At 46.3% G+C, this 26,437-nt stretch overlaps 1 protein-coding gene across 2 annotated transcripts in view; it reads right to left on the bottom strand.

Annotated features, from left to right (window-relative positions):
• The window catches only part of scn5lab (sodium channel, voltage gated, type V-like, alpha b), a 189,960-nt gene that overhangs the window by 58,046 nt on the left and 105,477 nt on the right, over positions 1-26,437 (bottom strand). For both annotated transcript variants that reach the window (XM_021562572.2, XM_036943977.1), the window contains 2 exons: positions 23,243-23,416; positions 21,676-22,032 (listed from right to left, as the gene is read on the bottom strand). In XM_021562572.2, coding sequence (XP_021418247.2) covers positions 21,676-22,032; positions 23,243-23,416 — 531 coding nt within the window. The remainder of the gene's footprint in view (positions 1-21,675; positions 22,033-23,242; positions 23,417-26,437) is intronic.

Below are 26,437 nucleotides of genomic sequence, written 5' to 3'. Positions count from 1 at the left end.
TTGTTGACATAGTCCCAAAATGTTAAGCTTGTCAGCAATCAAGTTTTCAAGATATGTAACTTTCAAAGTACAGAAATCATCCCAGTATGATGCAACAACAATGGACTAATTAAGAAAATAACAAAAGATAGTTATTGGGTGGAATTTTCCTCTAAGTAGGAGATGTGTTCTGATATTATGAGGGGTCCCTGATGAATTTGCTTTCACAAAATGGGTCCCTGATACCAGGGGTGGACAAGGACCAGTAATCGTCCCTGGCATTTCTAACACACCAGCCCATTTTTTTTCCTTCAGGCCCCCATTATTAGCCAAATAATGACAATTTTGCAAAAAACTAAATAGTTTTTGGGCTAAAAATGGACCAGCCCATCTGTCATTTGCCAGAAATGCCAGATGGCCAGTCCGCCCCTGGCCGACGCAAAAAAAGTTTACAGTAAATTAGCTAACCTGCTCCAGATTACAGGTATATGTATACATAGACCCATGTATATATAGACCCTGAAACATTCTGTATAACAACAAACTGGGGCTCAAACCAAACCACTTACTTGCTGTATTGGGGCAAAGAAACAGAACAAACCAAGCAAGGACCATGCATCAGAAGAGGGTAGCTCAGGACTAGACAAGAATACAGAGAAAATAGATATGTTGGGGTAGCCTTCGGGGCCTTGGAGGTTCTGAGGACTGAATGACAAGGCAGCAGTGTAGCCCCATAGCTCCCTAAGGAGGCAGCAGTCAACACTATTAGAAAAAAAGTGCTATCTAGAACCTAAGAGGGTTCTTTGGCTGTCCCAAAAGGAGAACCCTTTTTAGGTAGAACCCTTTCTGGTTCCAGGTAGAACTCTGTGGAAAGGGTTCCAAAGGGGTTTCCCAGGAACTAAAAGAGTTCTTCTTGGAACCAAAAATGATTTTTCAAAGGGTTCTCCTATGGGGAGACCTTACCTTTCTAAGAGTGTAGCCGATGCCTGCCTGCTGCTAACCTCTCTGAAACCCTGGACCTCCATTCTTCCATCTCTGAGACCCAGGGCCTGTCTGCTTCCTTCTCTGAGACCCAGGGCCTGTCTGCTTCATTCTCTGAGACCCAGGGCCTGTCTGCTTCCCTCTCTGAGACCCAGGGCCTGTCTGCTTCCCTCTCTGAGACCCAGGGCATGTCTGCTTTCCTCTCTGAGACCCAGGGCCTGTCTGCTTCCCTCTCTGAGACCCAGGGCATGTCTGCTTCCCTCTCTGAGACCCAGGGCCTGTCTGCTTCCCTCTCTGAGACCCAGGTCCTGTCTGCTTCGTTCTCTGAAACCCAGGGCCTGTCTGCTTCCCTTTCTGAGACCCAGGGCCTGTCTGCTTCCCTCTCTGAAACCCAGGGCCTGTCTGCTTCCCTCTCTGAGACCCAGGGCATGTCTGCTTCCCTCTCTGAGACCCAGGGCCTGTCTGCTTCCCTCTCTGAGACCCAGGGCCTGTCTGCTTTCCTCTCTGAGACCCAGGGCATGTCTGATTTCCTCTCTGAGACCCAGGGCAGCATAAATATAACCTGAACTAAATTGCTCATCACAGTATGCAGTCATGCTTACCCGCCACAAAACACTTTAACTGGATCATGTTAGAAAGATATGTTAGGAAGACCTTAAATAACCCTGATATATACCAAGGCAGAATATTTAAGGTTGTCAGACTATAAAGACTTATGACTTGTATCTTTCTGTTGTATCAATGTTTCTCAGAATTGGCCATCTGTTGAGTAACATGCTACCAAGCTAAAGCTCACTAGCCCTCTTCCAAATCAAAATATAAAATATAAAATAAAAGTAACAAATAATTAAACAGCAACAGTAAAATAACAAGCAAGTCTATATACAGGGGGTACCGGTATAGAGTCAATATGCGGGGACACTGGTTAGTTGAGGTTACATGTACATGTAGGTAGAGTTAAAGTGACTATGCATAGACTATACACAGAGAGTAGCAGCAGCTTAAAATAGGGGTCTGGGTAGCACTTCGATTAGCTGTTTAGGAGTCTTATGGCTTGGGGGTGGAAGCTGTTAAAAAGCCTTTTGGACCTCGACTTGGTGCTCCGGTACCTCTTGCCATGAGGGAGCAGAGAGAACAATCTATGACTAGGGTGGCTACAGTCATTGACAATTTTTAGGGCCTTCCTCTGACACCGCCTGATACAGAGGTGCTGGATAGCAGGAAGCTTGGCCCCAGTGATATACTGGGCTGTATGTACCACCCTCTGTAGTGCCTTCCGGTCAGAGGCCAAGCAGTTGCCACAGCCAGGCGGTGCTTGATGGTGCAGCTGTATAAATCCTTTTGAGGATCTGAGGACCCATGCCAAATATTTTAAGTCTCCTGAGGGGGAATCAGCTTTGTCGTGCCCTCTTCATGACTGTCTTAGTGTGTTTGGATCATGATAGTTTGTTGGTGATGTGAACACCAAGGAACTTGAAGCTCTCAACCTGTTCCACTACAGCCCTGTCGATGAGAATGGGGGCGTGCTCGGTTCTCCTTTTCCTGTAGTCCCCAATCATCTCCTTTGTCTTGATCACGTTGAGGGAGAGGTTGTTGTCCAGGCACCACACGACTAGGTCTCTGACCTCCTCCCTATAGGCTGTCTCATCATTGTCTGTGATCGGGCAAACTTGATGGTGTTGGAGTCATGCCTGGCCATGCAGTCATGAGTGAACAGGGAGCACAGGAAGGGACTGAGCACGCACCCCTGAGGGGCCCCCGTGTTGACGATCAGCATGGCGGATGTGTTTTTATCTACCCTTACCACCTGGGGGCAGCCTGTCAAGAATTCCAGGATCCAGTTGTAGAGGGAGGTGTTTAGTCCCAGAGTCCTTAGCTTAGTGATGAGCTTCGTGGGCACTATGGTGTTGAACTCTGAGCTGTAGTCAATGAATAGCATTCTCACATAGGTGTTCCTTTTGTCCAGGTGGGAAAGGGCAGTGTTGAGTGAAATAGAGATGGCATCATCTGTGGATCTGTTGGGGCGGTATGGAAATTAGAATGGGCCTAAGGTTTCTGGGATAATGGTGTTCTTGTGAGCCATAAATAGCCTTTCAAAGCACTTCATGGCTACAGATGTAAGTGCTACGGGTCAGTAGTCATTTAGGTTACCTTAGTGTTCTTGGACACAGGGACTATGGTGGTCTGCTTGAAACATGTTGGCATTAAAGACTCAGTCAGGGACACTTTGAAAATGTAATTGAAGACACTTTCCAGTTGGTCAGCGCATGCCCGGAGTACACGTCCTGGTAATCCGTCTGGCCCTGCAGCCTTGTGAATGTTGACTTGTTTTAATTCTCTTACTCACATCGGCTACGGAGAGCGTGATAACACAGTCGCCTGGAACAGCTGGTGCTTTCATGCATGTTTCAGTGTTACTTGCCTCGAAGCGAGCATAGAAGTAAGTTTGTGTCACAGGGCAGCTCGTGGCTGTGCTTCCCTTTGTAGTCTGTAATAGTTTGCAAGCCCTGCCACATCCGACGAGCGTCAGCGCCGGTGTGGTACGATTCAATCTTAGTCCTGTATTGATGCTTTGCTTATTTGATGGTTTGGAGGACATAGTGGGATTTCTTATAGGCTTCTGGGTCCCACTCCTTGAAAGCGGCAGCTCTACCCTTTAGCTCAGTGTGGATGTTGCTGTAATCCATGGCTTCTGGTTGGGGTATGTACATACGGTCACTGTGAGGACGACGTCGTCAATGCATTTATTGATGAACCCAGTGACAGATGTGGTGTACTCCTCAATACCATCAGAAGAATGCCGGAACATATTCCAGTCTGTGCTAGCAAAACAGTCCCGTAGCTTAGCATCTGACCACTTTCTTTTTGACCGAGTCACTGGCGCTTCCTGCTTTAGTGTTTGCTTGTAAGCAGGAACCAGGAGGAAAGAATTATGGTTAGATTTGCCAAATGGAGGGGGAGGGAGAGCTTTGTACGCGTCTCTCTGTGTAGAGTAAAGGTGGTCTAGAGTGCTTTCCCTCTGGTTGCATATCTAACATGCTGATAGAAATGAGGTAAAACTGATTTGAGTTTCCCTGCATTAAAGTCCCCGACCACTAGGAGCGCAGTCTCCGGATGAGCATTTTCCTGTTTGCTTATGACCGTATACAGCTCATTGAGTGCGGTCTTAGTGCCAGCATCGGTCTGAAATATCTTAAAACCCGCCAGCTGTATGTTAATCATGTCGTCGTTCAGCCACAACTCGGTGAAACACAATATATTACACTTTTTAATTCCGGTTGGTAGGATATATGTGCTCGTAGTTTGTCTATTTTATTATTGATTGAGTGTAAGTTGGATGATAGGACCCATGGTAAAGGTACATTACCCTCTCGGCGACGGATCATTACAAGGCACCCGGACCGTCGTCCATGATACCTCCGTCTTTTCCTCCTGCGAATGACGGGGATGAGGGCCTACATTATGTACAAAATAAGTCTCTCTCTCTCTCTCTCTCTCTCTCTCTCTCTCTCGCTCTCTCTCTCTCTCTCTCTCTCGCTCTCTCTCTCTCGCTCTCTCTCTCTCTCTCTCTCTCTCAAAGACTGAAACAACTCCCCATAATTTAATTTAGAATAAACATAGTCATAACAGAAAAACTTTTTAGAACAGAAAACATGAACATGAACATTGTCATATCATTATCATTCTGCCACATGACAGTGGATAATGTGTGTGTCACAGCACTAACCATATCCCATCCTTTTTTGGGGACACATCCCTCTGGATATTGTGGTCACGTTCTTGCTATATCATTCATGCAATGCTTATTGCATTACACACACTTGTGGCTACAGTCCACACCGACTCTGGAGCAGTGTGACTCAGGGTGCCTAGGGCATCTGTGTCTGCTCCGAGACACAGGGCACAAAAGGCCTTGACGGTTACGCACACAGGCATGTGTGCTGTGCGTGTTCGTGTGTGTGTGGGGTGTGTGTGTACGGCATGTGCAGTGTGTGTGTGTGGTGTGTGTGTGGGGGGGGGAGCAGGAAAGGTTGGCGCAATCCCGCGTGAACCTCGCCAATATGTTACAAGCCACTGCTTACCTCACAGAGGACTCTGGGTTGAACCTGTTTAGTCACAGGACTGACATTTCACCTGTTTAGACACAGGACTGACATTTTACCTGTTTAGTCATAGGACTGACATTTCACCTGTTTAGTCACAGGACTGACATTTCACCTGTATAGTCACAGGACTGACATTTCACCTGTTTAGTCACAGGACTGACATTTTACCTGTTTAGACACAGGACTGACATTTCACCTGTTTAGAAACATGATTGACATTTCACCTGTTTAGACACAGGACTGACATTTCAGCTATTTAGACACATGACTGACATTTTACCTGTTTTGGCACAGAACTGACATTTCCGCTGTTTAGTCACAGGACTGTCATTTTACCTGTTTAGGCACAGGACTGACATTTCACCTGTTTAGTCACAGGACTGACATTTCACTTGTTTAGACACAGGACTGACATTTCACCTGTTTAGACACAGGACTGACATTTCACCTGTTTAGACACAAGACTGACATTTCAGCTGTTTATTCACAGGACTGACATTTTACCTGTTTAGACACAGGACTGACATTTCACCTGTTTAGACACAGGACTGATATTTCACCTGTTTAGACACAGGACTGACATTTCACCTGTTTAGTCACAGGACTGACATTTCACCTGTTTAGTCACAAGACTGATATTTCACTTGTTTAGTCACAGGACTGACATTTCACCTGTTTAGACACAGGACTGACATTTCACCTGTTTAGACACAGGACTAACATTTCACCTGTTTAGTCACAGGACTGACATTTGACCTGTTTAGACACATGACTGACATTTGACCTGTTTAGACACAGGACTGACATTTCACCTGTTTAGACACAGGACTAACATTTCACCTGTTTAGTCACAGGACTGACAATTCACCTGTTTAGTCACAGGACTGACATTTCACCTGTTTAGTCACAGGACTGACATTTTACCTGTTTAGACACAGGACTGACATTTCACCTGTTTAGAAACATGATTGACATTTAACCTGTTTAGACACAGGACTGACATTTCAGCTGTTTAGACACAGGACTGACATTTCACCTGTTTAGTCACAGGACTGACATTTCACTTGTTTAGACACAGGACTGACATTTCACCTGTTTAGACACAGGACTAACATTTCACCTGTTTAGTAACAGGACTGACATTTGACCTGTTTAGACACAGGACTGACATTTGACCTGTTTAGACACAGGACTGACATTTTACCTGTTTAGACACAGGACTGACATTTGACCTGTTTAGGCACAGGACTGACATTTCCCCTGTTTAGACACAGGACTGACATTTCACCTGTTTAGACACAGGACTGACATTTCCCCTGTTTAGACACAGGACTGACATTTCCCCTGTTTACACACAGGACTGACATTTCCCCTGTTTACACACAGGACTGACATTTCCCCTGTTTAGACACAGGACTGACATTTTACCTGTTTAGACACAGGACTGACATTTCACCTGTATAGTCACAGGACTGACATTTCACCTGTTTAGTCACAGGACTGACATTTTACCTGTTTAGACACAGGACTGACATTTCACCTGTTTAGAAACATGATTGACATTTCACCTGTTTAGACACAGGACTGACATTTCAGCTGTTTAGACACAGGACTGACATTTCAGCTATTTAGACACATGACTGACATTTTACCTGTTTTGGCACAGAACTGACATTTCTGCTGTTTAGTCACAGGACTGACATTTTACCTGTTTAGACACAGGACTGACATTTCACCTGTTTAGAAACATGATTGACATTTCACCTGTTTAGACACAGGACTGACATTTCAGCTGTTTAGACACAGGACTGACATTTCAGCTATTTAGACACATGACTGACATTTTACCTGTTTTGGCACAGAACTGACATTTCTGCTGTTTAGTCACAGGACTGACATTTTACCTGTTTAGGCACAGGACTGACATTTCACCTGTTTAGTCACAGGACTGACATTTCACTTGTTTAGACACAGGACTGACATTTCACCTGTTTAGACACAGGACTGACATTTCACCTGTTTAGACACAAGACTGACATTTCAGCTGTTTATTCACAGGACTGACATTTTACCTGTTTAGACACAGGACTGACATTTCACCTGTTTAGACACAGGACTGATATTTCACCTGTTTAGACACAGGACTGACATTTCACCTGTTTAGTCACAGGACTGACATTTCACCTGTTTAGTCACAAGACTGATATTTCACTTGTTTAGTCACAGGACTGACATTTCACCTGTTTAGGGACAGGACTGACATTTCACCTGTTTAGACACAGGACTAACATTTCACCTGTTTAGTCACAGGACTGACATTTGACCTGTTTAGACACAGGACTGACATTTGACCTGTTTAGACACAGGACTGACATTTGACCTGTTTAGACACAGGACTGACATTTTACCTGTTTAGACACAGGACTGACATTTGACCTGTTTAAGCACAGGACTGACATTTCCCCTGTTTAGACACAGGACTGACATTTCACCTGTTTAGTCACAAGACTGATATTTCACTTGTTTAGTCACAGGACTGACATTTCACCTGTTTAGGGACAGGACTGACATTTCACCTGTTTAGACACAGGACTGACATTTCACCTGTTTAGTCACAGGACTGACATTTCACCTGTTTAGTCACAAGACTGATATTTCACTTGTTTAGTCACAGGACTGACATTTCACCTGTTTAGGGACAGGACTGACATTTCACCTGTTTAGACACAGGACTAACATTTCACCTGTTTAGTCACAGGACTGACATTTGACCTGTTTAGACACAGGACTGACATTTGACCTGTTTAGACACAGGACTGACATTTGACCTGTTTAGACACAGGACTGACATTTTACCTGTTTAGACACAGGACTGACATTTGACCTGTTTAAGCACAGGACTGACATTTCCCCTGTTTAGACACAGGACTGACATTTCACCTGTTTAGTCACAAGACTGATATTTCACTTGTTTAGTCACAGGACTGACATTTCACCTGTTTAGGGACAGGACTGACATTTCACCTGTTTAGACACAGGACTAACATTTCACCTGTTTAGTCACAGGACTGACATTTGACCTGTTTAGACACAGGACTGACATTTGACCTGTTTAGACACAGGACTGACATTTGACCTGTTTAGACACAGGACTGACATTTTACCTGTTTAGACACAGGACTGACATTTGACCTGTTTAAGCACAGGACTGACATTTCACCTGTTTAGACACAGGACTGACATTTCACCTGTTTAGACACAGGACTGACATTTCCCCTGTTTACACACATGACTGACATTTCCCCTGTTTAGACACAGGACTGACATTTGACCTGTTTAGACACAGGACTAACATTTCACCTGTTTAGTCACAGGACTGACATTTCCCCTGTTTAGACACAGGACTGACATTTCCCCTGTTTAGACACAGGACTGACATTTCCCCTGTTTAGACACAGGACTGACATTTTACCTGTTTAGACACAGGACTGACATTTTACCTGTTTAGACACAGGACTGACATTTCACCTGTTTAGACACAGGACTGACATTTCACCTGTTTAGACACAGGACTGACATTTGACCTGTTTAGGCACAGGACTGACATTTGACCTGTTTAGACACAGGACTGACATTTGACCTGTTTAGACACAGGACTGACATTTCACCTGTTTAGGCACAGGACTGACATTTTACCTGTTTAGGCACAGGACTGACATTTCAGCTGTTTAGGCACAGGACTGACATTTTACCTGTTTAGACACAGGACTGACATTTGACCTGTTTAGGCACAGGACTGACATTTGACCTGTTTAGGCACAGGACTGACATTTTACCTGTTTAGGCACAGGACTGACATTTCAGCTGTTTAGGCACAGGACTGACATTTCACCTGTTTAGGCACAGGACTGACATTTGACCTTTTTAGACACAGGACTGACATTTCAGCTGTTTAGGCACAGGACTGACATTTGACCTGTTTAGGCACAGGACTGACATTTTACCTGTTTAGGCACAGGACTGACATTTCAGCTGTTTAGGCACAGGACTGACATTTCACCTGTTTAGGCACAGGACTGACATTTTACCTGTTTAGGCACAGGACTGACATTTCAGCTGTTTAGGCACAGGACTGACATTTTACCTGTTTAGGCACAGGACTGACATTTGACCTGTTTAGGCACAGGACTGACATTTGACCTGTTTAGACACAGGACTGACATTTCACCTGTCGCTTTAGGGGACGGCCCTGGCTACACGTGACAAAATAGGAGCTTTTGAGTCAGTCTCATGTCATGTGGTGACATGTGGTGCAGCCTACTTTCTGTGCGTGTTCTATGTCTTCCTCGATTGTTTTGCATAATCCTGCTAGGGCTTGGATAAAGGATAACACAATCGAATGTGTCTATTGTATAGTGTAGGTAGTGGCAATATTAGAATGGAGAGAGGGGTTCTACTTCTCCAATAGCATCTTCACAATACAACTACCAACTCGAACCATGCTATTACCGTGCTGATATTTTCTTAACGTATTCGTTACCAGGTCAGCCCAGCACAGCTCAGTTTTGCTCAGTAGTGTTATGATTGTATATTTGTGTCAGTGTCTTTGTTTGGAGAAGAGAGGAGAGTAAATTGTGGAGGAGAGTTTAGTGCCCAAGTCTGCCACAAAACACACAGCAGTCAATAAAGGTGCCCAGTGAACCATAAAGACAACTCTTCCCGTACACTTGAGGCTTTTTATAATGAAATGATGCACTTAGAAAACATTAAGGGCCCATGATAGTTAACGATGCCATTTAGCTTGATTCATACGCCTCTGATTGGTAGAAATGTGTAGTGTGAATAACATGGCTCCTAAAGACAGAGAGGGACATTAATAGACCTCAGAATTATAAACCAGACATCTTCGCCTTCAAGCTTTATTTTAAGCTTTCATTAAACAGTGCTGTTCTGTTTTTAAAAATGCAATTTTTTTTAGTTCTCCTCACGTCCTCCCCCACCATCGCCTCCTCACGTCCTCCCCCACCATCTCCTCCTCACGTCCTCCCCCACCATCGCCTCCTCACGTCCTCCCCCACCATCTCCTCCTCACGTCCTCCCCCACCATCTCCTCCTCACGTCCTCCCCCACCATCTCCTCCTCACATCCTACCCCACCATCTCCTCCTCACGTCCTCCCCCACCATCGCCTCCTCACGTCCTCCCCCACCATCGCCTCCTCACGTCCTCCCCCACCATCTCCTCCTCACGTCCTCCCCCACCATCTCCTCCTCACGCCCTCCCCCACCATCTCCTCCTCACGTCCTCCCCCACCATCTCCTCCTCACGTCCTCCCCCACCATCTCCTCCTCACGTCCTCCCCCACCATCTCCTCCTCACGTCCTCCCCCACCATCTCCTCCTCACGTCCTCCCCCACCATCTCCTCCTCACGTCCTCCCCCACCATCTCCTCCTCACGTCCTCCCCCACCATCTCCTCCTCACGTCCTCCCCCACCATCTCCTCCTCACGTCCTCCCCCACCATCTCCTCCTTACGTCCTCCCCCACCATCTCCTCCTTACGTCCTCCCCCACCATCTCCTCCTTACGTCCTCCCCCACCATCTCCTCCTTACGTCCTCCCCCACCATCTCCTCCTTACGTCCTCCCCCTCCATCTCCTCCTCACGTCCTCCCCCACCATCTCCTCCTTACGTCCTCCCCCACCATCTCCTCCTTACGTCCTCCCCCACCATCTCCTCCTTACGTCCTCCCCCACCATCTCCTCCTTACGTCCTCCCCCACCATCTCCTCCTTACGTCCTCCCCCACCATCTCCTCCTCACGTCTTCCCCCTCCATCGCCTCCTCACGTCCTCCCCCACTGATACACACATGTGCATACTAAGACCTAAAAATAGGTGAAAGTGCTTGATCCGTGTTCATTAGTGTCCAGTCTGCAGCACCCAGTGGGTATTATAACACCGTATTAGTATTAAGACCCAGCATCTGGGTGACCAAACTAAACCAGGCATCCCAGTCCCAGCCACCACATCCACCACCTGGGACTAGACCACCCAGTCCCAGCCATCACCACAGTCCCAGCCACCACAGCCACCACCTGGGTCTAGGCCACCCAGTCCCAGCCATCACCACAGTCCCAGTCACCACATCCACCACCTGGGTCTAGGCCACCCAGTCCCAGCCATCACCACAGTCCCAGCCACCACATCCACCACCTGGGACTAGACCACCCAGTCCCAGCCATCACCACAGTCCCAGTCACCACATCCACCACCTGGGTCTAGGCCACCCAGTCCCAGCCATCACCACAGTCCCAGTCACCACATCCACCACCTGGGTCTAGGCCACCCAGTCCCAGCCATCACCACAGTCCCAGCCACCACATCCACCACCTGGGACTAGACCACCCAGTCCCAGCCATCACCACAGTCCCAGTCACCACATCCACCACCTGGGTCTAGGCCACCCAGTCCCAGCCATCACCACAGTCCCAGCCACCACATCCACCACCTGGGACTAGACCACCCAGTCCCAGCCATCACCACAGTCCCAGCCACCACATCCACCACCTGGGACTAGACCACCCAGTCCCAGCCACCACATCCACCACCTGGGACTAGACCACCCAGTCCCAGCCACCACATCCGCCACCTGGGACTAGACCACCCAGTCCCAGCCATCACCACAGTCCCAGCCACCACAGCCACCACCTGGGTCTAGGCCACCAGTCCCAGCCATCACCACAGTCCCAGCCACCACCTGGGTCTAGACGACCCAGTCCCAGCCACCTCCACAGCCACCACCTGGGTCCAGGCCACCAGGAGATTTACATCCTAACCCTGCTTAGACGCAGACGGGGGCATTTAATTAGTGCTTTAATAATATCCACTTTCCCTTCGCCAGTCCTCCCCCCTCCTTCTCTCCCTGTCCCACTCTCATTCTCAACACGGTCTGTTATCCTTCACCAAGTACAGCAATGTATAGTGAAGCAAGCACTCAATGTAGAATATGCTCCTAACCACAGGTCTAGCATCATATTACTCTACTCTCAACCTTTACCATTATGGGAATAACAAATATCAGTGGTCAGGCAACTCTGAAGTCAGTAGTGGGCCTGGGCGGCCATCTTGGATGAGGTCAGATTAGTATGAGCTCACTCAGCAGGTAGCTCTGGGGTCATAGTGTCATCTGTTCTGCATAGCTAAATAGCTGCATACCTACCCTGGCTCTAGGTGGGGAGCAACATGAGTTGACTACTCACTATAAATAGACCATTGTCTCTACAGGCCCAGCGCACGCACACGCACACGCACACACACACACACACACACACACCCTTTGTCAACTTAATAAAAGCCTTTGTGTTCTCTTATGTATATGATATAACGCCTTACAACCAACAGAATTGGAGCAAATATTGTTTTCATGCCTCCCACTCTCTCGATGGCTAGTGACATCTTGACAGAGAGGAGAAACAGCAAAATGTCAAGGGCAAAATACCAAAAGGGTTGACTTTCATGCACTGTTGATTGGTATTTCATCAACTCATACTTCCAGTCCTCTACGCCCAGACACTGTCGAGCCAATAGCCATGAGTCATCCAAGTACGACCAACCAATACCTTTGACCACAGACATTTTAGGATATCTTGCCAAACGAAATCTCAATATTGTGTTTGATAACATTTGACGTTTGACATTTGACTTGACATTTGAATCTGCTTCCGAGTCCAAAAAATAGTCTGAAACACTGTCGTCTGTATCCAAGCAAAGACTGTTTTGGCAACTGAATATGAAACTGCAACCAAGTGCACACGCACGCACACCCAAGCGCACGCACGCACACCCGCGCACACACTAACCTTCACACCCTGCGTGGTTACATTGCCCATCCATGCAAAATGAGAGCATTTTGGTGTGGATAAATCACATGAACGGTGGAAGGCATAAGCCTCAGGACAGTGTGGCCCACATTCTCACTGATTAACACAACCCTTTCTACCCAAAAACCTCCTGAAAACATGGCTAGTTCTCCTATGACTCATACGTTTACAGTTAGAACCAGTCTTAGCCTGTGGGTAGCCTCCCTAAGGGATGATTTGAGACACATGATTCAGGATCACAGTTATTCAAATACCTTTCGCTAAATGAATTTCAAAGCTTCATTTGGTAGTATGCATTAAACCACTGTGTTATTTGATTATACTGCAGTGAGACTACACTGGCAGTACATTCTCACAGTAGTTACATTCTAATTCAAATTGAGGAATTATTCGGTGAGGGCTGTTTCTACTCTATTGTATTGTACTTGGATCAAAACACAACAACAACAACAAATTCCCTGAAACTATTGCCATCGGAAGCTTGTGTGTGAAGGAGTACCAGAAGAGGAATCTGGAACGAGAGTGCTGTACCGTGGTGGGCTCCTGGTTGATACACAGTTAGTGAGGCGCTAACTGCTGCCAGTTGTGCCTGGGTATTAACACCTGGCATAGTTAAGTTACACAGGGCCATGGTCCAATGGAAGGGCACCACCTGACATGGAGCTTTAAAAAGAGACACTAGAGTCACGAACACATACATAAAGTAGCAGCCAGGTCACCCGTGACACAGGTCAGTATTCGGCATTGGTAGATGATGTGGAAATCGTCCACTAGGGGCGACAGTGAGCGTTGTTACCTTCGAGTAGGTTTCGGTTTTGCTAGGGCATTGTGGAAGAGGATGGATGTAAGCATCTGCCTCTGATTCCAAAGGTCGCAAGTTTAAATCCGTAAATAGAAAGTTATTTTTGAGATTTTAGTTTTAAGCCTTTCCCAAACCTTAACCCTTACTGGAACAATTTGGAGTTAACGCCTACATTTATCCCTGACCTTAAAAATGTGGAGTTAATACCTAAAAGTACCCTTAAACCCTTTGACATTTGACGCCTGCAACAGTATCTCTACTCCAAATAACTGGTTCCATATCATCCCACAGATGCTCAATTGGATTGAGATCTGGTGACTGGGCAGGCCACTGCAGTAAACTAAATTCACTGTCATGTTCGTGGAACCTAGACAATCCTAGTCTTGTGCAAATCCAATTTGCAAATCATACACTGTTGCTATGAAAGGATGCACTTGATTGGCAAGGATGTTCAGATATCCTATCCACTTTTATCAAGGGGCCCAATGTGTGCCATGAAAACATACCCCACACCATCACACCACTAGCCTTTAATGTTGACATGCGGCATGATGGATGCATGTACTCGTGGTCCACACCCTAATCAAATCAAACTTTATTCGCCACATGCGCCGAATGCAACAAGTGAGGACTTTACCGTGAAATGCTTACTTACAAGCCCTTAACCATGCAGTTCAAGAAGTAGAAAATATTTACCAAGTAGGCTAGAAAAAAAAGTAATAATAAAAAGTAACACGAGGCTGTATACAGGGGGCACCGGTACCGGGTGTGCAGGGGTACAGGCTAGTTGAGATAATCTGTACATATAGGTGGGGGCGACGTGACTATGCATAGGTACAGCGAGTAGCAGCAACGTACTAGGGGGGTCAATGTAAATTGTCCAGTGGCTATTTTTATGAATCGTTCAGCAGTCTAATGGCTTGGGGGTAGAAGCTGTTGAGGAGCCTTTTGGTCCTAGACTTGGTGCTCCGGTACCGCTTGCCGTGTGGTAGCAGAGAAAACAGTCTATAACCTGGGTGACTGGAGTCTCTGACAATTTTATGGGCTTTCCTCTGACACCGCCTATTATATAGGTCCTGGATGGCAGGAAGCTTGGCCCCAGTGATGTACTGGGCCGTTCACACTACACTCTGTAGCGCCTTAGAGACATACCCCAAGCGACTTACAGCTGTAATCACAGCAAAAGGTGGCGCTACAAAGTATTAACTTAAGGGGGCTGAATAATTTTGCACGCCCAATTTTTCAGTTTTTGATTTGTTAAAAAAGTTTGAAATATCCAATAAATGTCGTTCCACTTCATGATTGTGTCCCACTTGTTGTTGATTCTTCACAAAAAAATACAGTTTTATATCTTTATGTTTGAAGCCTGAAATGTGGCAAAAGGTTGCAAAGTTCAAGGGGGCCGAATACTTTCGCAAGGCACTGTAGCTTAGTGTTGAGCTTCGTGGGCACTATGGTGTTGAACGCTGAGCTGTAGTCGATGAATAGCATTCTCACATAGGTGTTCCTTTTGTCCAGGTGAGAAAGGGAGGTGTGGAGTGCGATTGAGATGGCATCATCTGTGGATCTGTTGGGGCGGTACGCAAATTGGGTCTAGGGTGTCTGGGAGGATGCTGTTGATATGAGCCATGACCAGCCTTTCGAAGCACTTCATGGCTGCCATTGGATGAATCCCGGAATATATTCCAGTCTGTGCTAGCAAAACAGTCCTGTATTGTAGCATCCGCGTCATCTGACCACTTTATTTAGAGAGTCACTGGTACTTCCTGATTTATTTTTTGCTTGTAAGCAGGAATCAGGAGGATAGAGTTCTGGTCAGATTTGTCAACTGGAGGGTGGGGGAGAGCTTTGTATGCATCTCTGTGTGTGGAGTAAAGGTGGTCTAGGATTAATTTTTTTCCTGGTTGCATATGACACGCTGGTAAAAATTTGGTAAAACTGATTTAAGTTTGCCTGCATTAAAGTCCCCGGCCACTAGGAGCGCTGCTTCTGGGTGAGCATTTTCTTCTTTGCTTATGGCCTTATAGAGTTGGTTGAGAGCGGTGTTAGTGCCAGCTTCGCTTTGTGGTGGTAAATAGACAGCTACTAATAATACAGATGAGAACTCTCTTGGTAGATAGTGTGGTCGACAGCTTATCATAAGGTACTCTACCTCAGGCGAGTAATACCTTGAGACTTCTTTAATATTAGACATTGCACACCAGCTGTTCTTGACAAAAAGACACACACCCCCACCCCTCTTCTTACCAGAGGGAGCGTCTCTGTTCTGCAGGTGCATGGAAAATCCCTCCAGCTCTATATTGTCTGTTTCTTTGTTCAGCCACATCTCGGTGAAACAGAAGATGTCACAGTTTTTATGTCCCTTTGGTAGGATAATCTTAGTAGTAGGGCATCAATTTTACGTTCTAACGATTGCACGTTAGCAAGGAGAATGGAAGGCATTGGGAGTTTACTTGCTCACCTCCGGCTTCTCAGAAGGATCCCCGACCTGCGTCCCTTTTCTGGCATCTTTTCTTCACGCAAAAGGCGTGGATCTGGGCCTGTTCCAGTGAAAGCAGGATATCCTTCTCGTTGACACGTTAAAGGAAAAAGTTTCTTCCAGTCTTTGGTGAGTAATAGCTTTTCTGATGTCCAGAAGATATTTTCGGTAATAAGAGACGGTAGCAGCAACATTATGTACACAATACGTTAAAAAATAAGTTACGAAAATGTAAAAAAAAATGACAAAATTGTACAATTCATCGGGAGAATGTAAAACGTCAGCCATGTCCTTCGGCGCCATCTTAGTACTGTCCCGTCAGCGTGAAACAGCAGGAACCACGATTCATCAGACCAGGCAATGTTTTTCTAATTATTTAGTGTCTAGCGTTTTCATTCCTTAGCTCACAGCAACCACAGTTTCTTATTTTTTGCTCATACCCCATTTGTGTCCATGTATTATTTTATGGGTCTTTGGACACCAATGTTGTACTGGACTGCAGGTGGCTAACTGTAGCCCATCTGTTGCTCTGCACAATTCAGGTCAGCCTCCTTTGTCCTCATCAATTACCCATTTTCGACCACTGGCCTGCTGTTGGCTGGATGTTCTTTGGGTGGTGGACCATTTTTGATACACACGGGAAACTGTTGAGCGTGAAAAACCCAGCAGCATTGTAGTTCTTGACACTCAAACCGGTTTGCCTGGCACCTACTACCGTACCCCATTCAAAGGCACTTAAATCTTTTGTCTTTCCCGTTCACCTTCGGAATGCCACACATACACAATCCATGTCTACACTGTCTCAAGGCTTAAAGATTTGTCCCCTTCATCTACACTGATTGAAGTGGATTTAACAAGTGATATCAATAACGGATCATATCTTTCACCTGGATGCACCTGGTCAGTCTATGTCATGGAAGAGTTCTTAATGTTTTGTCTACTCGGAGGATTATATCAAGATGAGGCTATCTTGTTTTAACGAGAAGGATTACCTTTACATTCCATGTACAGAATCCATATAGAATTAAACGATTGCGTAATGGTGAATGTCTTATTTCTGTGATGCTAAGAGAAAACCAACCTGCACCTGATTGGCAATGAGGCCATGACCCAGCCAGGCTGAAAGATTGAGAGCAATCTTACCCAGACCCATGCAGGTCTTGTCCATGGTCCGACACACACACACACACACACACACACACACACACACACACACACACACACACACACAAACAGACTCTCTCCGTTGACTGACGGCCCATCTCATGTCAGGCACGAAAGGGACGAGAGGTACAAGCCTGGCAGGGTAACATGGACACTGAGATGAAAAGGGATGATTAAAGGAGATAACTCTCCACTAAGTCCCCCAAGCCAAGATCAGACAGTATACCTGAACTTACTGGCCCTGGCCCACTTACAGTAGAGATCATTGGAGTAGGGTTACGCTGGTAAGCTTCCTGGACAGAGTAGAGACTCTCTAGACTCTCCAGGCAGCCTGCTTCTGAAGGTTGTTGCCGAGAATGAGAGTGGCAGGCGGTGGCGTAATGACCTGTGTTTGTACTGCACATACAAACACTGCATTCACAGGATTCACAGAACAGATTAGAGAATGCTATCGCCATGGATGGCTAGGATTCATATCTCCCCCTTCTCTCTTTCACTCTCTCTCTCTTTCAGTCTCTTTCTCTCTCCCCCTGTGTGTGCAGGGACAAGCTCAGACAGGGGAGCTATTGGATGGCTCTTATTGGTCCACTCGAGTACCATGCAGGAGAGGGGAGTGTTAGGTTCATAACACTTGAGACAACAGGGAGCAGAGCGAAAAGCTCTCTCGAGGCCAGATCTGGATATCTAAAAGAGTGCTCATTTTCTAATTAACCTTAGGATGACTCATGTCTTCTGACGTTGTTAATAACATACTAAGAAATCATAATATTGTTTATAATCACTAAATGTGTTATCCCAATGGGGAAATAAGTTCAATGTTTTAAGTTCTTAGAACCAGACGTCATCACGAGTGACGTCAACTTTGATGTCAAGACAAAAATGGCCACTATACTGTAGGATCTTAATTTGAGCAAGTGTGCTACAGTAGGAACATAAGCCTGCAGCAACAGGAAATTTGAATTCTTATATGGATTATAATTAGGAACATGTTTGTAGGGGTTGATACATTTTTCATAAGGGAAAATCAAGTTAGAATTTTTTTTAATTGAAATACACTACAAGTTCTCCTGCAACAAGGTGATCAAATTAAGATCTTACATCTGAATACCTGCCCCTTTATGCTTTCATAGAATATTAATTAATTGTGCTAGTTTCACATAACAACACTGTGACATTTCTTCAGTTTAAATTAAAACACTGACAGAGATGGTACCCCATGTTTACAAACACAAACAACTATAAGGCAAGCTAATAGGAATATTATACAATAGGTGGGTCTTATCCTGGATGTTGATTGATTAAAAAGGCGTTCCAGCCTGTGTCTATTCCAAAAGTTACCTATGTTAGGCTATGATGTTGAAATGCCTATTTACGTTTCCATCTCACTGCACAATCCACTGTCTCATCAGCCCAACCAGGCAATTTCTAAACTTGACCTCCACAGTTAAAAGCATCTAGACATTATCCCCCATTTCTTTTAGACTAGCATTTGGTTTTTAACAGGCGAGATTTGTATAAACCTTGCTGTCTGTCTCTTCGACCTTTGCAACTAGAGAGACATATTTTCTTAGACAGTCAAAATCATGAATCAGCATCATTTTTATGGATATATACAAATACATGTCAACAGAAAAGCAGGTCAAATGAAATTAAATGCAGGTAGTTTGCAATCTTTCCAGCTACAGTTTTAAGTGATTGTGTTAGCTATGTACCTCCACTGAACAGTGTTCAGACAAGAGTGCACATTTACTATGCCAGTTGAAATTGTGCATCATTAGCTCATTGTTATGGATGTATCCAAATAAACATCACTAGAAAACAGCTTAAACATACGCAAATGCATCTACTTTGCTGTTATTTTGGCTACACTGTTTGACCTGACTGTACGCCGTATTTGGCTAGCTAGCAAGCAAGGGATAAAAATATTACCAGGCTGCATGGCAACAAAACATTTAGAATAAATGACTGGGTTAAGTCCATAGACTTAGAACAAAAAGCCATCACGACTGGGTCGCGTCTCTGGCAACCTAACTGATAGCATGAATGATCCAGACAGCTTGGTAGCAACCCTACATTTGCGTTGGGACTTTATCTCTTGGATGGATAAATTAGTATGAATAAATTCATCAAAATAACTTTTTTACTGAAAATATGTTAATCGTTATTTAAATATGTTGGTAAACCGTTGTATAAAAGTGATAATGACCTCAAAGCTGGTGTTTGGAGGATATATTGGCACGGTTTGCTGGCCCGAGATGCTAACAACACCCGTGTCAAAATATTCTCCAAACACAGGCTTTGAGGGCATTATCAGTTAATTAAGTATCAAATGTATCTCCCTTATTTATCCCATGATGCTATGCAATCATAATAATGCTTAGTCATGCATCTGGATCCGTTAACACGCCGTCCCACATCAGACATTTTGTCAGCCTTGTAAATATCCCGACGAGACATCGGCAGCCATGTTATTTTACACAACCCGACGTCTCGCAGCCCAGGCAGAGCTCAGTCTCAACGACTTCCTTTGACTGCTCAGCCAAAATAAATAAGACAGGGGACTCGGGAGGGAAAGAGAGAAGAGGAGGTGGAGTGGGAAGGAGGGGGAGGAGGGATGGAGCAGGGAGAAGAGAGGAGGAGAGGGAGGAGGCCTCTAACACAAGTGTGTAAGCAAATGACAGGCACTGACTTGACTGACTTGACTCAGGGACTGGGGCGACCCTGCAGAGAAAGATAATATTAGCGGGGCAGGCTGGGTAATTGCGACCTCATCGCTTGCCTGCCCCGCGGATTAGAACAGTACTGCAGCATGTAGTGGAGCACTAAGGACAGAGAGGATACTGTGGGTAGAAAGTGTTACTGGCAAGGCTGTGTACCACTCCATATAGTAGAGTTTGTCTACCCATTTAATCTCTAAGTTGTTTACTCGGTTGGTTGTGGTAGGACACCGGCAGTGGCAAGAATGTAAGGTCACCCCCCGCACAGGAATCATGAGACATTTTGTATTTCAACAATCCTACTGTAACACATACAGTAGGAGTCTTATGCAGTGTAAACTACAACACCTGTCTACGTGTCAGTTAGTGTGGAAAACCCCTCACACATGACAGCCTTAATCCTTAAGGCATTACATCTGCCAGGACAAAGTGTGTGCTTGTGTGTGAGAGAGAGCAGAAATACAGTCAAGGAAGTCTTGGAAGTGTGCAGATATGCCCATATCCTAGCTAAACTACTGAAGCGTCACGACATGCAACCATGCAACACAGCTCAAAAACACTGCATAGGCTTCTTTGAGAAATGGTATCTAGACCAGCTGGGACCCAGGACCCTGTTTCCTTCATTATTACCTGGCCCACAGTTCAGCACTACCAGTCCTGACCAATCAATAAACAGCTTCATTATAGGATGATATGGGATGTTAGGGGTGTCTTTTAATTACTATACATGCCCAGAACTGTTACATCTATAAAGTCTATAGAGAGCAGGACCGTAAAACCTGATTCATTTCTAATGGTCACAAAACTTTACTGTGTGACATTTCAACCATTCTTCCCTGTGTGTTCTTTTTGTCAAGGCTAACATGGCCAGCCACTAACAAGCATCTTCGTGAAACTGAATCGTGCCTCATAGGGGATACGTCTGAGCTTTATGGGGATTGTTTTAACGTCCTCCCTTCCCCCGACCCCCTGCAGCTCTGGACCAAGTGGTGGGCGGTGGGGCGTTCAACAAGAGCCACTGTCAGGGTCATGTTGTCATTCTGCTACCAAAACAATTCATGGAGATTAGTTCGTCCCCCCCCCCATCTCCTCCCACCCACACAAGCCCCCATACACCCCTGCCCACCCTTCCAAAAGCTCCAACCATGGCAGATATAGAAGCCATTGGCAGGAAGGGGATAAAGTGGAAGGGCAGAGAGGTAGAGGAGGCACTCACCCCCACCCCTTCTCCCAGCCAACCCCCAGTACCACAGTGGGCTCGTGACAGAGACATGAATGAACCACGCTTGTGTCCTGCTCAAAACTGAGCTAAATTGACGTAAGGGGGGCAACCTTTTACAGGGTCAAATAGCAGAGGGAAATGTTCAGCTTAATAAATGTAATCCTGAATTTCACAATTTTAAGAAAGGATTACACACATTGATTTAAAATTTGAGTAGCCTCTGAGCACTAAAATCCCACAAAATATAGAGGCTGCACGCACTTTTGTGGTGCATTCAAAAGTCAACCAAAACATGTACCTTACTGCCCACACTACCCAAGAGACTGAGAGTGGAAGAATGACTTACCACCAGGTTCCCGATCACCATGACCTGCATGAAGACTAGGAGGCAGAGAGGCTGCCCTGCCACCTCCATACAGTCCCACATGGTCTCGATCCACTCGCCACACAGCACCCGGAACACGATGAGGAACGAGTGGAAGAAGTCCTTCATGTGCCAGCGCGGCAGCGTACAGTCCTTAGAGATCTTACACACGCAGTCCTGGTAATTCTTGCCGAACAGCTGCATGCCCACCACGGCAAAGATGAAGACTATGATGGCTAGGACCAGGGTCAGGTTTCCCAGAGCGCCCACCGAGTTGCCAATGATCTTGATGAGCGTGTTGAGGGTGGGCCACGACTTGGCCAGCTTGAACACCCTTAGCTGTGGGAGGGGGGAGAGGGGAGATGGGATAGTGAGATCTGCTGTTTGTTCGTTATCTGAGACATGGTCAATATGTGTGTGTTTTAAAAATGCATGTTATCTAGAAGTTGAATCAAAAGATTTAGAAATGCATGATCAATGTATTCGTCCATGTTGTTATTTATTTTACTTTATCCTATACTCATCTTTAACTTTAAACATTTTAAAGTTAATAAATTAAGAAGTGGCTACTGGCTACAATTGAAATAATTGTGTCAATGGAATTATGTACTAAGAAGGGGTTAACTAAATCAGGCTGGTTTAGGGTCTATTCTCGTTGACGAGAATTAAGGAGAATTTCAAGAGATTCTTGAGAGGTGTCGATTTTCGAGAGACATAACTGTAATGTAAACGTGCGTATTTCTCACGTCTCGAACGATACCCCTGGAGGTCACGCACAACATTTGCACCCTTCTAAGCCTGGCAGTATAAACAGAATTGTCTCGTTGAGCCCAACATTCATACAGCAAAAATACTAATAGCAGAGCAGTGTTTTTGAAACAGCTTAAATCTATATATTTTCATTATATTTTAGACTTGTTTTATTGAGTTTTATTGAGCCTGTTACACTCTGAAATTATTTCCATAGCTTTATGGAATTCCGCCTTTTCAGCAGAATGCTGTTGACGGGTGCCCCTAGCGGAACCCCTAGCCATAAGAAGTTTTAACTGACTTGCCTAGTTAAATAAAGGTTAAATGTAAAACATGATTTAAGAGTGTAGTACGATGTGGTTGCATTATCTAAGAGTGTAGCTAACATGTTTTAGAGGAAAAGTTGCTTGCATTATTGAATAGTTTGCAAGCTTACTGGTTAGTGGCAACTGTGATACTGGTATTTACGGTAAATTTGGAGGTGCAGAGCAATAGTGTCATGTAAATTGAAAAGTTTATGCACATTAATGTAAATTGAAATCTCATCGAGCTGCCTCTCCTTAAATGTTCGTCAATGAGAATAGCCTCTTAGTAACTGTTGAGAAGGACTTGCCAATTTCACAGTTAGGGGGATTTACAGTATTCGTACATTAGCATCGGAAGAGTGAGCTAACCAGTCACACTGTCAAACATTGCAGCCAGCAACACTTATATCCAGACAACCATCATCAACTAACACACAGACAGCACACAGAGAGACAGATAGGCCGGAGGGGCGACATGCTTAATGCTTAAATACCAGTCTGAAGGATCGGAGAACGGACAGTCCCTCCACATCGGACAGGCCCAGCTCCATGAGGCTGAGGCACACGATGATGCTGTCAAATATGTTCCAACCTTGCTGGAAATAGTAGTAGGGGTCCAGAGCGATAATCTTTAACACCATCTCGGCGGTGAAGATCCCGGAGAATACCTAGGAAACGCAGACACACACAGACACACAGAGAGAGGGAGTGCTCAGCCTGGGGGTAGGACACTTCAGAGCAGGTTAGAGTCAGAATCAGGCCCGGCTACCCTTGCTCATGAAGCATTGTAATAGAACACTGCTGTCTTTCGCATTGCCTCCCAATCTACTGATGTTATCCACGTGGAACCTTCTGGAATTATCTGGAAGGCAGGGCTGTACAATGTTTCCACTTACAACTAACTTGAAGGACCAATTCCTACCCATACTAACATAGTAGCTCTACGTGGACTGGGAATTAATCAAATGTGCATTGCTGACAAGCAAACTGTCCTAGTAATTTACACTTGAGGGTTTACCGTGAATGTGATTTCAGCAAACGTCAGGGAAATTGCCAGTGCACTACGTTGTCAACAATGCACTTTTGATTCAATCCCTGTCTCTGTGTTTTCTTCATTGGAGTGTCTGGAACTACGACATCAAACTCCACAGTTAATGCAATGCTTTTGAATCAGTTTTCAGATGCTGTTTTGGGAGCATCCTCATCTCTATCTATTTCTACATTCGCTGGACTTGGTCTCTTGCTCTGTGTTTGTGTGGTCAAAGCTGAAGCAGCTGACAGGTCTACAGTTGAGATGTGTGTGTGTGTGTACGTGTGTGTGTACGTGCGATTGTGCGTGTGTGTGTGTGCTTCTGTAATCTGGTGTTTTCATCTTGCAGCTCCAGAAGTGCCTCTCTGCTAGTTGTTCCTGGGAGACGCGCTCCTCGATGTGACACGGAGTACGTGACACACAGGCGGGAGGTGAGAGGGAGGGGGACAAGGCGAAAGCGTCAGAGGGCGGTCTGGGTAGCCTTTGCGGTGACACAATTTTTTTTCCCCCCAAGCGACCGGGGACTCTTGAAAGGATCTGATCTAGAGTCTGTTAAGACTCGTAGGCCATGTGCGCACACGCACACACACACGCGCGCAGTGAGTAGCTGAGTGAGCGGGACAGCATGATTACTGCTGGGATATTGACTGGCACTTTCAGCTGCCTGGAGTGGCCCAATGTCAGAGTGTGTGTGTGTGTGTGTGTGTGTGTGTGTGTGTGTGTGTGTGTGTGTGTGTGTGCCTGCTGCTTTGGCGTGTGTCTCCCTTCTCATTTACATGGGGCTCATTAGGCTCGGCACACAGCTCGTTATGGATGACGAGGTTCTTCACAATCATACCGTTATTACGCTGTCAGGACCTGAGGACGAGACGGGCCGCTCATTATGATTGGGCAGAGCATCTATCGCAGAGATCATGTGACAACATTGAGTCAGAAAGTCCAACATGACATGGCATAGCCCCAGAGAAGGACAAGACATGGACATGTACTGCATGAATTGATTTTGTTTGTGTACTGTACTGTACTGGTTTGCAGGGAGATGGAGCAGCATACAATTATTTCATGTCTTTAGGATGATGTTGATGTTGCCCAGAGTGATGCAAAAGTTAATATGAGTTAATAATTCCGGTTTACTTAATTTAGTGGTCTATCGCACAGCATTGGGGGGAAGACATTCCACTACTGTAAATACACACCACAAATGTGTTGAAAAATGCATTTATTGTGTTGCAATGTAATTCAAACACATTTTCATAATGTCTGTACTTGTCACGGCTGTGTGGAGAGACGGACCAAGGCGCAGCGTGCTCCGACTTCCACATCTTTATTTTTGTGAAACTTACAAAACAAAAAGGAAACAAACAACGAACCGTAACATAAGAGGTGCAACATGCACTAACTCAAAACAAGATCCCACAAAACACAGTGGGGAAAATGGCTGCCTAAATATGATCCCCAATCAGAGACAACAATAAACAGCTGCCTCTGATTGGGAACCATACCAGGCCAACATAGAAATAAAACACCTAGATAGGAACCCCCCCTCCCCTAGTCACATCCCGACCTAACCAAAATATAGAATAAAAAGGCTCTCTATGGTCAGGGCGTGACAGGGCGTGACTAGGGAGGGTAGGGGTGGTGACTATTGTCGGTGGCGGTTCCGGTGCGGGTCTTTGCCTCCGCCCAGACTACGGGTCCGGCCATGGAGCTGGGTTGGACGCCGCACCCGGACTGGGCACCGGCGCCAAGGAAGGCTCCGGCCTTGGAGCGGGACTGGACGCCGCACCCGGACTGGGCACCGGCGCCGAGGAAGGCTCCGGCCATGGAACTGAGTTGGCCGCCGTGCCTGGACTGGGCACCGGCGCAGAGGAATTCTCCTGCCCTGGAGCTGGACTGGACGCCTTGCCTGGAAGCTCCGGACCATTGACCCTTGCGGGAGGTTCCAGACCGTTGACCCTTGCCGGAAGCTCCGGACTGGGGACCGTCACAGGAAGCCTGGTGTGTGGAGCTGGCACAGGTGGCACCCGACTGGTGACACGCACCTCAGGGCGAGTGCGGGGAGCAGGCACAGGAAGTACCAGACTGGGGAGGCGCACTGGAGGCCTGATGCGTAGAGCCGGCACAGATGGTACCGGACTGGTGACACGCACCTCAGGGCGAGTGCGGGGAGCAAGCACAGGAAGTACCGGACTGGGGAGGCGCACTGGAGGCCTGATGCGTGGGGCCGGTACAGATGGCACCAGACTGGTGACACGCACTTCAGGGCGAGTGCGGGGAGCAGGCACAGGACGTCCGGATGTACTGTGCTGTGGAGGTGTACATCAGGAAGAGTTTGAGGAGCAGGCACATGACGTAATGGACTGGGGACACGCACTTCAGGGCGAGTGAGAGGAGGAGACACAGGACTAGGGAGGCGCACAAGAGGCCTGATGCGTGGGACCGGCACAGATTGCACCGGACTGGTGACATGCTCCTCCAAACGCCTGCATTGCCGCATACTCCTCGCCAACTCCATTCTCCGGTATCCCTCCTCGCACTGTTCCATCGACTCCCAGGCGGGCTCTGGTACTCTCCTTGGGTCGACCGACCACCTCTCTATCTCCTCCCAGGTTGTCTCTGGTTCACACCTCGGCTCTGCCGACCACCCCTTGTGCCACCC

Source organism: Oncorhynchus mykiss, chromosome 15 (genome assembly GCF_013265735.2).
Source record: "Oncorhynchus mykiss isolate Arlee chromosome 15, USDA_OmykA_1.1, whole genome shotgun sequence".
In the NCBI taxonomy this organism is placed as follows: Eukaryota; Metazoa; Chordata; class Actinopteri; order Salmoniformes; family Salmonidae; genus Oncorhynchus; species Oncorhynchus mykiss.
The sequence above is the reverse complement of the archived record's forward strand: the minus strand, read 5'-3'. Positions and strand labels throughout refer to the sequence as shown.